The sequence below is a fragment of the Rhinolophus hipposideros genome (genome assembly GCF_964194185.1).
Source record: "Rhinolophus hipposideros genome assembly, chromosome: 5".
Classification (NCBI taxonomy): Eukaryota; Metazoa; Chordata; class Mammalia; order Chiroptera; family Rhinolophidae; genus Rhinolophus; species Rhinolophus hipposideros.
In genome coordinates, this window is record NC_138051.1 from 48,486,716 (window position 1) to 48,504,923 (window position 18,208).

Below are 18,208 nucleotides of genomic sequence, written 5' to 3' on the forward strand. Positions count from 1 at the left end.
AGCATTATTCACAAAAGCCAAGATATGGAAGCAACCTAAGTGCTCATCAAAAGACGATTGGGTAAAGATGTGATACATATACACAATGGAATATTACTTGGTCATATAAAAGAATGAAATCTTACCATTTGTGATCACATGGATAGACTTGGGTATTATGCTAGATGAAATAAGTCAGAGAAAAACAAATACCATATGATTTCACTTATATGTAGAATCTAAAGAACAAAATAAATAAACCAACAAACCAGAAACAAACTCATAGATACAGAGTACAAACGGATGGTTACCAGTTGGGAACAGTGTTGGGGGCTGGTGAAAAAGGTGAAGGGATTAAGTACAAATTGGTAGTTACAAAAGGAGTCATAGGGATGTAAAGTATAGCATAAAGAATATAGTTAATAATATTTTACTAACTATGTAGAGTGCCAGGTGGATACTAGACTAATTGGGGGATCACCTCATAAATTATATAAACGTCTAAGCAATATGCTGTACACCTGAAACTAAACTGATATGAGAAGATTTTTTAAAAATTGTAGATGCAGTCTTTGTCCTTATTAAGGAAAAAAAAAAACATAAGACCACAGGACATGAGCTAATTGGAAGATGGCATGAAGTGGGACCCATTTTGGTCTCATATTGTGGGATCTACAGTAAGTTGGAATGGAAAATAATGACAGCTGCAATAGACAGAGGTTTCATTGGAAAATGGGGCTCACTCAGACTAAAAAGGTGAAGTTAGAAAAGTATTCCAAGCCATGGGAATAGCAGGAATGAAGGGAGAGATAAAGCTGACCTTGACATGTGCAGAGCAGGGAAAAACAACCTGGCAAAAATATCTTCTCTGAGAGAAGCAGTGGGAAAGGTTGGGAGAACAAAGATAGGTTCAGGTCTTGAAGAACTCTGCTTTCCAAGTTGAGAAGTTCATACTTAATTTTTTGAACAATTTATAAAACATTGAACATTTGGAGATGTTTAAGCTGGATAGTGACGTAACATCAAGAGTACAGGGCAACGACCTGCACAGCTTTGTGTTTGAGTGCCCTAAGAATAAATCTGGCTCTATGGGTTGGATGATGGCAGAGGTCTCAGCTGTTCATTCAAGTGTTTACTCATTGCCTCACTTGCACACTTTTCTTGCCACTTTGAGAGATTAGTCATGAATAAGTATAATCTCTAACCTCAGAAAACTCATAAAGAGAGGGCCAAACTATGTATGACACAGTGAAACACTATAATCGGGGCATCTCAGAAAATAGACAGATAGATACTATGTTTGGTTTCTTCGGAGGCTTCTCTAGGCTTCAGATGGCAGCCTTCTTACTGTGTCCTCATGTCCTCACGTAGTCTTTCCTCTGTGCATGTGCAACCCTGGTGTTTCTACGCGTGTCCAAGTTTCCTCTTTTTATAGAGATACCAACTGGGCAGATTGGATGAGGGCCCACACGAATGACCTCATTTTAACTGAATCCTCTTGAAAGACCCTATCTCCAAATACAGTCATTCTGAGATATTAGGGGTTAGGGTTGCAACATATGAATTTTGAGGGGACACAATTCAGATCCTAAACCATGTATACATTTAACATGCTACTGCTTTTAACTGCAGACACAAACACAAAGGTATACAACTTCTTTTGCATTATCACAAAAAGTCTAAATTTGTGGTCCTTAATGAATAGGAGGCTTGAGCCTGACACTGTCATTTGCTCTGGCTCTTAGAAAAGTTTATACCTGGTTCACTGACAGCATGTTTATTAGGATTAGGATTAGGAGACAGCCTCTTTTTTAACTGTGGTAGGATAGTTTATGCTGAGTAACAAGTAAATCAAGAAAATCTGTGATTTGACACAAAGATTTACTTCCTGTTCACACAACATCAGATACAGGGTAGATGACCCTGTAGGGGAGAACTTGTCAAAGATAAACACAGCCAGATACTAGTTAAAATGGTGAAAACAGGTTTTAATCAGTAATATACTATTGCAATAGTAAATAACCCAGAGTGAATTGGACTCAACTTTGATTTGTACAGAGATCCCTGGATATTTTAATGGAAGAATGAGGCAGAACAGATTGGGGCATGTGGGAGCTCAGTATAGTCAGAGAAATGAAAAATTACAAAAAGCAAGAAGAGGCGGTTGGTTCTTACGAAATTCAGGGTTTGCTCCCGCATGGAGTTAGGCTCCTACCCTCCCTGAGAGTCTGGGAGATAAGGGTCCATCTTCAGGTGTTGGATGGAATGAACTATAAATTCTTTTAGCAGCCTTGAGTTTTTGTAGGCACTTTAAGTGGGGCTAGGGTTGTGGCTTTGTGTGTTAGAAACTATGTTAGTGTTTGTTCAAGTCTTTACAAGCCAAGGTCGAGGCCTAGTTGACAAGAGGGCTTGGAGAAGCCTGGCTAGACTTTGGTCAAGGAGAGAATCTTCCTCACCCTCCACCATGCTATGACTCAGGGTTTCTAGCCTGAGCGGTCCCAAGAAAGAGAAAGCATAGAGGATGGATGGAACTACTATTGGAAAGTTAGACCCACATTTAGGAGTCTTGAAGAACAGCAAAATGGCTGAACTTCTTTCGGATAATGGGGAGCTAATGAAGGCTTTTAGGCATACAAGCTGTCAGCCTAAACTGTATTACATTATTTATCTGCCATGAAATATATTGAACTCCAGTCTTTACATCTAAAGCAAGCTCCCACTTTTAAAGATAATTGCTAAAATGATTTATTGGGATCATTCCTAGAGGGGACTTTCTTGGTAGCAGCTGATTTCAATTTCTCACTAAAGTGTACTCTGCAGTTATTCTGCAGGAGAATCACTCTAAAAGTTCTCTAAGACTTCTAGACTAACAGTTGCATTTTGGGTCACTTTCAAGAAAAGAATGAAATGGGGTCATTAGGGATAGCATTTAAAAAAGTATGTTACATGCTATTCTTGGAACTGTAAGACTTGTAGTGTATTTTACATCAGATGAGAATGTAAAATACTCTCAGAGTTAATGTATTTACTAACATACTATTAGGTTGGTACAAAAGTAATTGTGGTTTTTGCAGTTATTTTTAACCTTTTAAACCACAATTACTTTTGCACCAACCTAATATTATAATTGCACATGGTATTAGAAAAATAACTAGAACTCGCCCTCAGAATAGTCAGTGGCAGGTTATATAAGGTGTAGATATGGAAGCACTGAGAGAGAGAAAGAAGAAAGCTGAACTGGAACTCTTAGGCCTCGGGCTCCAGTCCATCCTGCTCCTCTTAGTAGCTCTGACCTTTCTCCAGCTATAAAGCTAAACCTAGCCATGCTGAAATCAAATGACTCAAGGGAAGTACAAAGGGGTAGAGGTCACAAAGAAGTTTGTATGAGATTTACATTCAGGAAAACACATCCTCTAAAGCAAAAAGAAAAGAATTAGGCTCCACATGTCACTGAGGAAATGTGAGCTTTTATTACAAAAAACAATTTCAATTATGTAAAACATTTTTAATCCATGGGAATTCAATACTATCCCATTATTATCACAAGGAAATAATTCAAAAACAATTAAAAACATTTTCTAGGAAAGTAGAAACTGATAACTTTTGTTGAAAAATAAATTCTATTTTATGGGAATAATTTTTAAAATCATAAAAATAAAAATGGCATTGTGGTTAATTAGCTATTTCACAGTAACTTCAGACTCTCAGAGTTCGTTTTATGTCATTAGATGTGATCATCAATCTTGAAAGCCTTATCCTTCTTAGGATTGATTATGACGCTTATATCAAAATATACTGAAATTATATTCTGTTTCTGGGACTTACACTGATTTAAACCATCCCCTGGAGAGAAGACATATTAATGATGCCTGCAGAAGTTTCAGAATAGTTAGCATTCTAAAATGGACCGTAAAGAGATTATTTGTTTTTACTAAATCATATATAAGACTGAACAAGATACCAAACTAAAGCTTCAGATTTCACAGCAGTACTTCCAGGAGCTGTGATGAGTGGTAACATGGGCACCTGTGTATGCAGGGAATTTTCCATGGCTGTACTGCTGCTCTTGGCAAATGTGGGTAGTTTAATGAAAAAGAAAGACGAAGTAATGATATCTTCGGTACTACTTAAAACTCAATAAATATTCATTGACTCCTGGCGATGAGTCTGGCTGTTTGCCAGGTGCCAAAGGAGATACTATGGTGAAAGAGACACAATAGTCCTTGTTCTCTGGGAACCTAAAACCAATAATGACAATTCGTTCAGCACCACCTTATACTAATCATTTTACATATATTGTCTGATTTACTCTTCACAACAACCTGAGTGACATAGACACTGTTACTTCCCTATCTTTTCAAATGACAAACAAGCTCAAAAAGTTCAAATAACTAAAACAAGGCACCCACCTAGTAATGGTAGGGATGGAATGCTTTTAAGCACCAAGTTATACTACCTCTGAATTCTGGTGTTTGAGAAATCAATTGGAAAGTCAGAGAGCAGAATCTCAGCATTGATTTTTACCCTTTGGGTCAAACCTAGGCATCTACGGGGGGCGGGGGGCAGGGTCTGTCTTTGGTGAATCCATTAAAATACACTGTTAGAAAGCACTGAAGTGACATTTCTAAAGTCCCTTGAGAGATTCTTCACAGTCTTCTTGTCCTCTCTGCATTGCTCTAATACTGTATGTTCCATGCCTAAAATGCCACTGCAAAGAAGGATTTTGGACCAGGGTTTTTAACCTACTGACTATAAGAGTAATACCGTAGGCGAACTTACTGGTAGTATTAACAGGTTATTCCTACTAGTGTGGCATTAGCTCAAGAGATCATAATGACTTTGATTAATTGATGGTCATCCTACTCAATTGTACCAGAAGCTGTACGTCAAATCAGAGCATGCTGAGGCTGCAAAATATTTTGGTCATTCTATCTGATCCTTTAAATACAGAAGGAGCCCTCCCTTCACTGCCAGAATGCCATTAAAATTTCATCTTATTTAATCTGGAGCTGTTGGCACTTCCTTTGCTGCATCCATAAAAGAACTGTCTATATCTCATGACTACCTCTTCATATAAACTGTGTTTTGTTATAGAACATGGTGCAAACAGCCCCCACTAGGCTATCTGCTGTGTCTCTCTATGTTGTCACCACTTTTGAACCCTGACAGTCCCCCAAAGACAAAGTCATGATCTAAGTCCACACACTCAACAGTCCTGCCTTCCAGGTCAAGCTAGATACCCCTTCCATCAACAAGTTATCTCTAAAGAGTTACCGCCACCCTACTATGCATTCGTTAGGACAATGGTTCTTAAACTTCAGCTTGCATCAGGATCAGCTAGAGGCTTTTTAAATCATACATTGCACAGACCAAACCCCAGAATTGCTGCCTCTATAATCGGAGATAAAATCAGAGAATTTGCATTTCCAACAAGTTGCTTACCTTGCTGCTGGAGACGTGACTTAGATAGACATATTGTAAGTAATTACTTACTAGTATTAATTAAAGAACTAATGTCTGATAGTGATTTGCCTTGTTGAATAGAGTGAAATTGAAGTGGCTCCTAAAATGTACATGTACACTTTCATTAAGGTATACTTTGTATATTAGTAAAGAAATAGATGTTATTACAGCCAGTGTACCCACAACTCTTATGGGCACAAGCCTTAGACCACATTGGACATGACTGAGCCCTTTTCCTTACCCACACCCACGCTAACTTGCTAAACACTGGCATTTGGAGGCTCCCGAGTGTGCGATCCTAGGCTTAGTGGTCTCCTAGCAAGAATTCAATGCAGTAGGGTTTTCCTATGAAGCAGAATCAAGCATTAGACCCTGGAGGATACCTTGAATGTGTGAATGTCTGGTCCCTGCCCAAACTTCATCTTGAACAAGTGATAACGTAGAAGTTGCAACAAACTCCTAAAGTCAGGCTTTTGTTTGTTTTGTTTTTTGCAATTTAGTGAAATGATTCCTACAATTTACACTGTCCTTAGAACATAATACGTTAAGAGTAGCGTTCCCATGTATGAGTGAATTAGTACTCCTTAGGTAAGTCCCAATGTAATTTTCAGTGTTACGTCTAAAGTGAAATTTGAACTGCTGCATTTGAAAGATACTGCAGTCTGCAGTCTGATCAGCCATCTTGTTTTCTTAGATTTATTGATCTGCTGCTTGATAAGATTTTATATAGTCCATGGCTGATTTCTACTTAAATGACACATACTATTCTTTTACTTTTGTACTTCCCCAAAGTATTGATTTTCTTTCTGCATGTCATCCCTAATTTCAGATTTTCATCACAACCTTAAAAGTCCGTAAAACAAGTTCCTAGTCTTATTGGGTGGATTCAAGTTTGTAGGTTAAACATCTTGCCTTCCATTTAATTCCTTGGAGTGTCTCTCCGAATTGATGTTAAGCCATAAGGAAAATTCAGATGAATACATTATATAACAAAGAAAAATAAAAGCTTTTTTTGTTCTTATTTTTCTATAGAAAGGGATGGCATATATCTCCTGTTGTTGTTGCTTTCTCTCTTCTAAGAAAACCACATCCACATTTGGCTTAGGATAATTAAAGCTATATAAGTAAAAGCAGCAGGATACAAACTCATCAATACATTTTTAAGTAATTGAAATAAAATGTAACTAACACAGTTTGTTCATTTCCCTTATTTTGCATGATTGAAGCAGAGGGCAGCCGTAGGCTCAGAAATAGTTATTATATGGAAAAGGAAAATGTGAAATTAGGATGAAAAGAGCTAGAAAAGATTAGGTAAGATTTTTTAGCAAATAGAATGCATGAATAAATAACAGTAAATTGAAGGTAAATGTATTGAGATATTGAGATACCACAAAAGCTGACGTTTTACGTTTTAAGAGGTGGTCTTTGATATTAATGATTAGGCCTCCTTATAAAAAATTATTGGAAATATTCATTGCTAAGTACATGTATGGCAATGCTCTGACCTCACTTGCAATGAGGTAGTTAGGAACATTGGAGAAAGTTGAGAAAATGACCACCGCAAAGAAATTTGATATGGTGTATGTGTGTGGAAGGTTAGGAACTAGAAACCAAGAGAGATGATTAAAGAAAAATAAGGTGTTATTTATTCAGGAAAAAGAGAGAGAGAGAGAGAGAGAGAGAGAGAGAGAGAGAGAGAGAGAGAGAGAATTAGGGGTCATTAGGTAATACGTATTCAAGCATCGAGGAAGCCGACACAAAATAGTATATATTCAGAATATTTAGTAGTTAGAAATAAAGAATTTTGTGATGGAGCATATTGTATTAAAATGGAATGGATCCATGTGAATATCCTCCAAATATACTCAAAAATATGACACATTGTCATCTAAATATAATAGTTGAATTAAGATCCTTCTTTTGGCAAGGGTGTAGATTTAATTACTGCTTATGAAAAGTTAAAAAGATGTATGAAAAGTGCCTGATTAGCATTAACCTCTGCAGTGTATATATAAAACTATGTACTTACTTGGATATATTTGACTTTTTTCCCCCCTAGACTATCAATAAAGTACTGCTTCAGTATGCTGCAATTTTATCAAGTGATTTCAGTTCATACTGTGATAAGGAAAACGTGGTAAGTAAAATGTCTCTACTTCAAGTATTCCTCAGTTGAGATCCACTTCTTCCAAGTAATAAATAAGCAAGAGAAATTTTCTTTCTGTTCTCATACAGCATGATAGAAAAGAGGCATCTCTTTTCTAAAAGAAGTTGTTTGAAAACTTCACTAGTAGTCATGAACTGCTTACAGTACAGAATTCAAAAAAAGGTTGAAAGCATCTGTATGCCAGGCAACTTATGGTGTTCCATGACAATAAAGAACAAGACATAAATAATTGAAAACCCACATTATTATAAAACATTGGAGCCGAGAACTAGGGAGTTTTAAAGTTGTTTAGTGTTTACACCAACTGGTTTAGTTTTGTACCAATACTAAAATGAGTATAATTTGGTCTTTCAGTTTTCAAATGAATTGAGGATTGTTGATGTAAGAAATGATTGTTGATGTAAGACATTCAGAGTAGGTGAATTTCTACTCTGAATTATTAATTCAGCCTTTATTCTTTTAGATGATTGAGAATGTTTATAAAAACCAAACCAGTATTGCAGTTTAATCAATGAAAGGTATAAAGAGAAGCAAGGTAAACTAAAGTGGTTTGGAATATAATATGTTATTTTATGGTGAAAGGTGAAATGTTTCTTATTCACCATATGTAATATTAGAGAAATATGTTCATAAATTACAGGAATTTTTTAAAAAACACTGAAAAAAGGTATTAAAAATCAGTAAATTATTTTAAAGAGAAAAACCATTTCCTCCCTCAAAAAGCAGTACTACCAGGCAAGTTTAAAAGAGAGTTCTAAAGAAATCTGCTAGTCTTTTCCCTGAAACCTCATTGACCTCTTGCTGACAGCTCACTAATGTAAGTCACTCCTAATGGTTCTTGAGGGTCCCAGAAGATTCTTCTTTCTTTTAAATTAATATGCTGCCCAGGAATTGTATTAAAACTCTCAGTATCTCAGCAGATATCTCTAATTGCCATTGATTACAAGTACTCTAATACGCAAGAAAGAGAATTTTTGAAGTAGCATATTTGTAATTAAAGGATAATATATTTGAAAAGTAACATATTGAAAATCAAAACAGTGCCCAACATTTTCAGAAAAGATTCTGATTTTATTAGAAGATTTTGAAAGGTGGCTGTGAATTACAAAGACCAATTCCTATCATTCCAAAAGGAAAAAGACCCTCAAAAGGCCCCTGCAGGCTTCCAACTTGAATTAATGTTCTAGAGTATATTTTTTAATTTTAAAAACTGAGAAAAAATCATAAATCAGTGTTATTGTATTCTCTGTTTTTTTCTGTATATTTTATACATTTCAAAATCAAATTTTTATAAAGCATAATAAAACAATCTTGCAAATATTACAGCAGAGGAACTTACTTTTCCTTTCCTCGATACTTTTCTCCCTAATTACTGATATCTCGACCAGTCTTAGAGTGTCACTCAAATGTCAAATATCATTTTAGCTTTTCTTTTCCATGAAAGAATATCAGTTAGCTTCTTAGTTTGTGCTTTCAGCTGAGAAAAATTGAAGACGTACTTTTGTACATTTGTGTCTACATATAATTATTGTTACAGATTTATTTCGATATCAAGAACGTTGAAACTTATTATTTTTTTCTTTTCACAGTATATGTATGGCAATATACCTATTTCATCTGCAAATTGAGTTAGATGTTTTTAAAGAGACAGACATCTTTTATGAGATGACCATAACATTTGCTTTCTTGGGGATAAAATTAAAGACAACAGTTATATAAAATGTCTGTGGCAAATCATTTTTTTCTTTACTGTGACACTTTAAATAGGAAATGTGTCAGAAGTTTTTTATCCATTTTCCCCACATTCCAAAATACAGCAAAGCAACATTATCTAAATCAAAATTACTTGATTTTAAATCTTTTTAAAAAATCTTTTTTCACCTCAGAAACATACTTCAGTCATGTGGAAATGACCATAGTTTGAACAGAACTTTCATAGTCATTGTATTTTATGTTCCTATCTTTGTTCCAGATTTAGATCAAATGAAATGTATTGTCTCTTAGGGGAAAAGCCAAAATATACAAATAAAAAGATTGCGATTTGACTTCAGGCATAGATTATTTTATCTAAGTTAACTCATCAACAAATGATACTCTGAATGAGGTTAATGTTCTCTTTACTATGAGTGTTTTTTTTTTCTTTTAGGATAGAGGTGTTTAAAGTAAAAGCTATTATTCATGATTAGGTTTAAGGTAGATTTGTGTAATTCAATGCTCAGCAATGTTCTGATAAATTGATTAAATAAAATTGAAATTTGAACATTTCAAGTTCAGGGAAAGCTTTATCCAAGAGGAAAGTCTCATATTGACTTTTGTTTCCCTCTGGATGACTGCATCTTTTTTTTCTATGTAGCCTTACCTGGGGTCAGTAGCAGTCCATGCCAAGTGAGCCCAAGCGTTCACATTCATTTCATTTCTTACTGGCTCTTTTCCATCAGAAATGATCATATTAAGAAGGCGTGGAAGTTGAATTTTTATTTATAAAACTAGCACTAGAGTACTATTATATGTACAAAAGAAAGTTAAGCTTGAATGGTAATATGAAATAAGCAAAGAGGACTCCACCTATCTGACTTAGACCCACAGGGAGAAGGGAGATAATGTCTTCCTCCCATGTAGTCTTCCTGTTTTTCATTAAGAGTCACGGTCTTATTTTGATCTTAGTTTCCTCCCTGGTAGGATTGCCCAAATTGAATACAAATCTTCCCACACTGCAAAAAAAAAAAAAAAAGAGAGAGAGAGAGAGAGAGAAAGAGGAGGAGGATAACCTATCCCCTACTGGAAAAAACTCTGTTGGCTCAGTTGGCTCAGTTTGTTGACTTTACGTCTAGGTACTGAATCCCCTGGAAGTCTGACCGCACATGACATGGAAAGGACTAAGCTTAAATGAAGTGGCTCTCAGTCATGCCAGGGGATCAGAATCATTTGTGGAATGTGCTTCAGCTTTCTGAACAGCATCTGTGGGAGATAAATAGATACTTGTATCTAAAAAATAAAATATTTAAGTGATTACAATCAAGGAAACAGAAGTTTAAAAATGTTTCATAAATCAAAGGATGTGGTCACTTTCAGAATCAAGTAGAAAGTCTGCAAAGTAATGAGGTTAAAACAATAATAAAATCTTACCAGTGATGAGAGCTAATACCTCTCGGATGTCCTCAGTCCTTTGCATGCCTCTCTCTGATTCATTATTTCCCAGCAACTCAGAAGATATACCCGTTTTCCTCTTTCCTGTTTTTCTTTCCCTTCATCTCTTGGCTTTTTAGAATCAGAATGAAGCAAATATAAAATTATTCTAGAACTATACTGAATTTTACTTTCCAATTATAAATTAATTTCTACTATTCTAAAGTCTAGTCCTGTCATAAAGTCCTTGAATCTTTATGTTATTGTTCTATTTCTGCCTCCTTGGAAATAATAAGTCAAGAAACATTTTGTAAGCAAGTGTAAGGCTCTGTGTGGTACTCTGTGAGAAAGAAAAAAAAGTAAAAAAAGACATAGTAACATGGACAGTGCATTTAAGTTCAGCTAGTGAGAAAGTTAAAAGCAATTCAAATGCAAAACAAAACAAATGTTAACTGAGTGGCAAAACGATAGAATCTAGAAAAGAGAAGGCTGTAACCTGAATGATGGATATGATTCAAATAGACAAAGAGGCTAAGTGAGGAGGCCACATGCTAAGCCAAGTCACAGCATCGAGAAAGTGCAGGTGTTTTGGAGGGAATAAACAGAGTTGAGAGTCAACGATAATGCAGAGATGGAGATGGGAAGAGCCAGATAATAAAGGGTGTTGAATACCCACATGCGGACTTCATCTGTAGCCAAGGAGAATTTATTTAACATTTTCTTTGTTGTTGTTGTTGTTGTTGTTGTTGTTGTTTTTAATTTTCTTGGATTTTTAAAAGTTCAGATGGTGTTTTGGTTTCTAAAACAGTGAAATACCATAAAAATTTAAACTAATCTGTTCCTCTTATAATAAGTCTTTAAAAATAGAATTTGGTTAATCTCTAAATGTAAAATGGCATGATGTTAAGAATAAAAGAAACTTTAATAGTAAGTCTTCCATGGTTTATTGTCAAAGTATATTACTATATTTGATTCTTCAAAGTGGTCAGTATGTTTTTCCCTCTCCATTCTTAACTGTTAAAATGCATAATCTTAAGGTAGCAAAATTACTCTATTTGCCAAATATACAAGGACTTCAGTGATAATTGTATATATTACTATATGTAAGGTAAACTCATTAAATAATTTAGCGTATAAAGGAATCTCACACTTTTTTAATTAAATTTATTGAGGTGACTGTGGTTGGTAAAATTATATGTGTACATTTCAAGTGTACAATTATATGTGTACAATTCAAGTGTACATTTCTATAATACATCATCTATATATTGCATTGCGTGGTCTCACACCTTTTTTGTTGTTGTTTGCTTTATTTAAAGCCCTGTATATTGATGAACAATATTCAACAACTGCGGGTCCAGTTGGAAAAAATGTTTGAATCCATGGGAGGGAAAGAGGTGGGTATGTTTTTAATGTCTTCATTTGCCAAATACCTACTTAGAGATCATTAGCAGCATATCTATTTGCTAATGAAGGTTTTATAATCATGTTTTACATGGTTTAGCTAAAGCAGAGGAAATGATAATAATCTAAAACTGCCTTAACAACTAAGTTGATTATTATGTCCACAACAGAATACTTTAGTAAATCTATTAGCATGTGAATGGGAGGGGAAAGAGGGTCAATAGTCTTTTGTACTGTATAGTATATATGTGTATATATACACAATTGTATATATATATATGTATATATACATATATATATACACAATTAAACATGCATATGCTAATGATCTGTAAAGTTCCGCAAATTGCAGATTTTTTTTAACCATATTGTTCAATATCAACTTGATATCAATGTTTGTTCTGAAATGTGTTTTGTGGCGCTGGTGGTTTTTGATATGTTGGTGATTTATTGTTCACATCTAAAAATGTCGATCAAAAATGTCTTGTATGCTGTGTCTGTAATGTGTCGTGTCTTTGTCCAATGTCTTTGACTTGCCATTCCATGAGCAGAAGAAGGAAGGAGAAAGATTCTTTTATGAGGTTTGTGATAGTAAGCATCTGATCATTTACCTGGCTGATTTCCCCCCTAAACCTAAAGACCACTGCACTTCCCACTTATTCTCATTTGCTTCTTTGGATCAGGCAAACAATGCAATACTAGCTGCGCACCTGCCTCCTCCTGCTTCCACAGTCTCTCCTTTCAGAAACCAACGTGAGCATCCGGGAATTAAGAACTAGAGATGGTGCTGAGAGGGAAGCTCATGCAGCTGGCATTCTCCCACCATCACCCCATCCCTAAAACAATCCCAAAGGTGGCTAGAATATGGGGCTATATCGATTTTAGGTTTTTTTTCCATTGTTTCTTATTGTGATAAGACTCTGAGATATATGTAAAACTAGGTTGGATTTCAGAGCAAAGATCCCTTTTATAAGGCCAAAGTGCTTCTTTTGAGATTGGGCCTCTTCACATGTGAGGTGGACCTGAAGGAGACTTTTATACATTTTCCCTCCAATGTCTTTTTCGTCATCCTCACACCTCAGTCTTTTGAAAGATGATCTTGCTATTTAGCATTCTACAAATGAGCAACACTAGGATTCCCATGTGAAGGTACAACACTTCAAAAATGTACTTTCGTGAGCTGTGCTGCCACTGCAGTCGCAGTCTAGTTTGAATACAACAAAGCTCCATTCCCCTAAGTGTGTTACTGGTTTTGCACAGTTTGAGAGCATCAATCTCATTTTTAGAGTTCTTTCTCTGAATTAGGTGAGAACAAGCAATTGGGGATCATAACTGGAGATTCCCTTTGATTTTTTATATTCAGACTTTAAGTCCACTTACTGTTTTTAAAAAGTAGTGAAGAAATTACTGATTTCTTGTGGGAAATGCTATCTCCTTTTAGTGGATTTTAAGGACCACAAATCATTTATGTATGACGTTATATTTAAAATGCCATATTTCCAGAAATTTGTCCTCACGCTACTACTGTTATTAGTCTTTTGGGTTGAACTCTAATGTGGGTGATATATTGCTAAGCTGCATATTAACCAGGCAAATCATACTTGTACTTAAAAAGAAACCATGTGGGCAAAGCCAACCATTAACTGGAGAAGTTGCAAGGTAGCTTGTTCACCAATCAAAAATGGATTCCTTATTTCAGATAAATCTCCAGCTTCAACTGTGTATGTTACATATTATAAACTTGGTTGCAAATCAATGGCTATATCACAGAACTTTTCCTCTTACCAGAGAAAATTATGAAAATAGATATACTGAGCTAGGTGCCTTCTCCCTTTATAACTCTTGCAATAGCAATTGCTAAACTCCTCACACATAAAATTTAAAGGGAAAATTCAAGTAAGTAAATGAATGTTTAGCCTCTAAGAGTGTAATTTGTTAGAGAGACAGCATGTACCCTAGATCCTTTCTTTCCTACATTTAAATATTTTTCTTCCCCTCCTTCCCTCTCTTTACCCTTCTCCATGTTCTCTTGTCTCCCTTTCTATGCACATTTCTCTCCTTTTCCATTTTCATCTCTTGTCATTTGCTGCTGAGAAAAACCTTCAGGCAGGCCCAGTCAGCATTGCACAGGGGTTGATGAAACGTCAGGAGGAAACAAGACCTGAACCCAAGTCTGACTGTAACATGCAGCCTCCCAGACAGAAAATAAGCTTTATTATTAATACAGAATTATGTTAGAGTTGCTGGTTGCTACACTTAACCACCTCTAAGTCACCAGAATCTCAAAATAACAGGCAAAGCCCTTCCAATCCAGTTATTTATAAATGGCAGTATCTAAATGGGGTTCTTAACTCAGAGCTTTTATAAAAATGAAAAGGATTTTATTAAGAATGACAGAATTCATCTTTTTGATATGAAAAGTATCTATGACACGTAAAACGGGCTTATTCAATGGCCTTTAAATGTAATACAATGTGTACTAATGTCAATTCCTAGTTTTTCTTCACAGTGGAACTGGTTATAAAACATTGATGGGTATTGCAAAGGGAAACTTTCCAACCTAGATCGTATCCTTCTTTTAGGAGTTATTTCTTGTCCCCTACCATCTGTGCTAGGATGTGCATTTCTTGCTACAAAAATCTAATTAGCAAATGATTGCTTGTGTATTTGCTCAAAATAGTTTTGAATGCCATGTGTTTATTAGTTGGCTTCTAACAACAGTGTTGCTTGCCTCTAATACTATCTGCACAATGCGCCATCTGCAGGCCTGGTTGCATGACGCTGTAGCTCTCAGTTGCTTTAATACAATCCTGGTTGGGGCAGCTGCTCTTTCTCTGCAGGATCAGTCTCTTTTACCTCTGGAAACAGAAAGAGTGTTTAAAACCTTGGTTGGCGGAACAATTCTCTCTTTGTATGGAATCCAAGATGGAAGCATTGCCTACCTGGATGACAACCTTGGTTTGATGCTATTGACAGTGGTTCCCAAAGCAGTCACATGAGCAGTCACTGTCAACAACTGCATGCACAATACCCTGTGAGCCATATATAGGCACATTCTTTCCCAATGCCCCATTTAGAGAAAAATTAAAAGGAAAAAGCAAACCACTAAATTTCTTCTCCTATAAAATGATTTTCCAATACACTTCCCTGCATATAACTTAAGAGTATGTTTTGGCATAACAACTCTGATTACACTAGAAAATTTCAAAAAAGAAGAAAAAGAAAAATGTCACACAGACCCTGAAGCAAAAGTCACCTTTAGGAATGAGGCCCAGAGTCTGTTTATTGAAAAGCATGCCAAGTGATTTTTTATGTGCATACAGTTTTGGGAATCACTATGCTAAAACGGATAAAATAGCCAACCCATGGTATGGATTGACTGGACTGGAGGTAAAAGTTACATTATTTATACCACAATCCCCATACTGTATTACCTGTCCCTTTATAACACAATAACAAAAAATAATTATCAGGATGCCAGGTAATCATTTTCAATCATTGGTGAATAATTGTATTATTATCCTATAAAAGTTCAAATAGCTCAAAAGTAAAACAGATATATTTTGGTTTATATTAATAGCTTACTTATTTCATGAATATAATTTCAGTGCATATCCATTGCAAATAAACACCTACACTGCATTTATTTTTTTTTCATAAACTCATATTGCTACAGCTTATGGAAAGGATTTAGTTGTGTTTCCTTGATCTGCAATGTAATTTGTACAAGTACATAAAAAGAAAATCATATAATCCAAAATTTAATTTCTTTTCAGGAAGTCATAATTTATTATGAAATGCTATAGACTTGTAATCGACTTAGAAGAATTATAACTGTGCTATGTAAGCAAAAGATGTATTACTCCTTCACAATATTGTGCTGATACAATCGTCTTGAATGGTAGAATCCATAATTTTCCTTAGGCCTGCTAATCTTTTGATAGCATTCCAAATTCTAGAAGTTAGCCATTATTAAGACATTTAGAGGAAATAAGGGGATTTGTTTATGTAGCTAAAATCTCTCATTCTGCTGATTACAAAGCAAACTAATTAGATACAACAATAATGATATTTTTGATATCTACCAAAAAGGATTGAATCCCTTGGCTCATCTCCTTGTGGTAATCTTTCCTGAATAAAGCAAAGGAATCTGGAACATAACCCCACCTATCCTAAAAATGTATATATTTTAATGAACAACTTAATATTCTTTCATTTCAGAGATGTATATCTCTATCGCTTTTCGTTTTTTAATGATGACTTTGATATGTCTGTTAGATAAAGCATCTGACTACCCCAAAGCATATGCATGTAGCTGATTGAAATTCATTGTAAAATCTTTTAGCAGTATGGACTCAGTCTTCAGCAAGGCAACCCTTGACCAGAGAGCACAGAAATTAACTTTTGTCATATGTTACTTAGCATTATCCTCTCAACTTTATACTTGCTGGGCAATAGGGAATTGCAGATCACTGCTTTAAAGGAAATTATACTCCATGTCAGTAGTGCTTGAACTTTAGCACATGTCACAACACACGCATTGCAGCATTCCATCCCCAGAATGTTTGATTCAATGGGTCTGGGTCGGGACCCGATGATTTGTATTTGTAACAAATTTCCAGTGATGCTAATGCTACTGGTCAGGGGATCACATTTTGAGAATCACTGCTCTTTGCTTTTAGAACAGCAACCAAATAATTAGGAAATGGCTCCAAACATCCCTCAGTGTTATCCAGGCACCAGTCCTAACTGACCTGCGTAATATGTTTTCAATCTTGAGAACACATGGGAGTCAGTGTGTTTGAATGGACCTTGAGACAGCATGCAATAGTGCAGGTAAATATTTGGATTAAAGAATATAAGATTCTCAAATTATAGGTGTCCAATTTGCACTCTTATACAAATACCCAACATTTCTTCTTTAACATTCTGGACTTATGCTTACATATAATATAATATAAAATCTTATTAAAAGAGGTGGTATAGTTGTAAAGAGGCTGAGCTTTATGTTCAGGTTTCTGATCTGTCCCACCTTTTCTCCTTAACACAACTAGAGATATACTTCACTCGTTGATAATTAATGAGAATCAATCTGCTATTAGTATCTCTTTTTCAGCAATTGCATAGTAAAATTAGTAAAGTATTAGTCTTAGATGTCACTAGATAACGAACAATTTTAACTAGTTGTGTTCTGTCTTCCTTTTAGTTCTAAAATGTTTCCTAAAGCAATTTGCAAAGTTCTTTCTATTTAACTGAAGTGTCTAGTGTTACCTGCATATATTTATTGTTTCTGTAGGGGACAGGAATTGAGATAATAAATTTTAGAAAATGTAAAAACAGATACCTTAGGCCTCAGGATCTTACAAAGAGTAAGATCTTGGAAAACAACAGCTAGAACAGAGATCATTTTAGCACCCATTGAAAGAGATATTTAGAAGCCAAATGCTCCATCCTGCCTGGACCACTTTAAGCATTTCCCCCCTCTAGATTGACCACCTCAGGAAAAACAGGCTAGAGTACACTGAACATGGAGACAGAATTTACTCCTTTATTAGTTCATTCAATACATATATTTACTGAACACCTATTATGAGCTATACATTTTATTAGGTAACAGAGATACAATAATTACTAAGATGAAGATCCCACCCTCAGAGAACTCCAAGTTCATCAGGGGAGCCAAAACAATTAAAAAGGGAAGGTTTGTGGGAGAAAACCTCCAATACTTTCTAAACTTGAAAATCTACTTCAAATTAAAGTTGTCCTTCTTGTTATCCCACAACAATTCAAAGAATAAACTCAAACCCTTAGCCTCTTATTCTGTAAATGAAACTCAAAGGTGAGGTGTCATTTGGCTGAATGACAGTTTATTTAGTTTCATGACAGCACATAACCAGGAGCGCTGAATGCTTGACGTGCTAAGCTTTTATTTTGGCAGCATGCAGATACTGCCTTGTTTCTTTCTCCTCCTAACCATCTCTGCAATTAAACACATTGAACTTAATAGAAAATTAAGGTAATAATGAGGGCCAGGAGGGCAAATTGCACTGAGGTGGTTTAATAAATATG

At 35.4% G+C, this 18,208-nt stretch overlaps 1 protein-coding gene across 1 annotated transcript in view; it reads left to right on the forward strand.

Moving 5' to 3' along the window:
- UNC13C (unc-13 homolog C) overlaps window positions 1-18,208 on the forward strand; it is a 497,972-nt gene that overhangs the window by 394,282 nt on the left and 85,482 nt on the right. Inside the window, exons 22-24 of the mRNA XM_081047963.1 lie at window positions 7,502-7,579; window positions 12,055-12,132; window positions 12,691-12,720. Of these exons, the coding sequence (XP_080904089.1) occupies window positions 7,502-7,579; window positions 12,055-12,132; window positions 12,691-12,720 (186 nt within the window). The remainder of the gene's footprint in view (window positions 1-7,501; window positions 7,580-12,054; window positions 12,133-12,690; window positions 12,721-18,208) is intronic.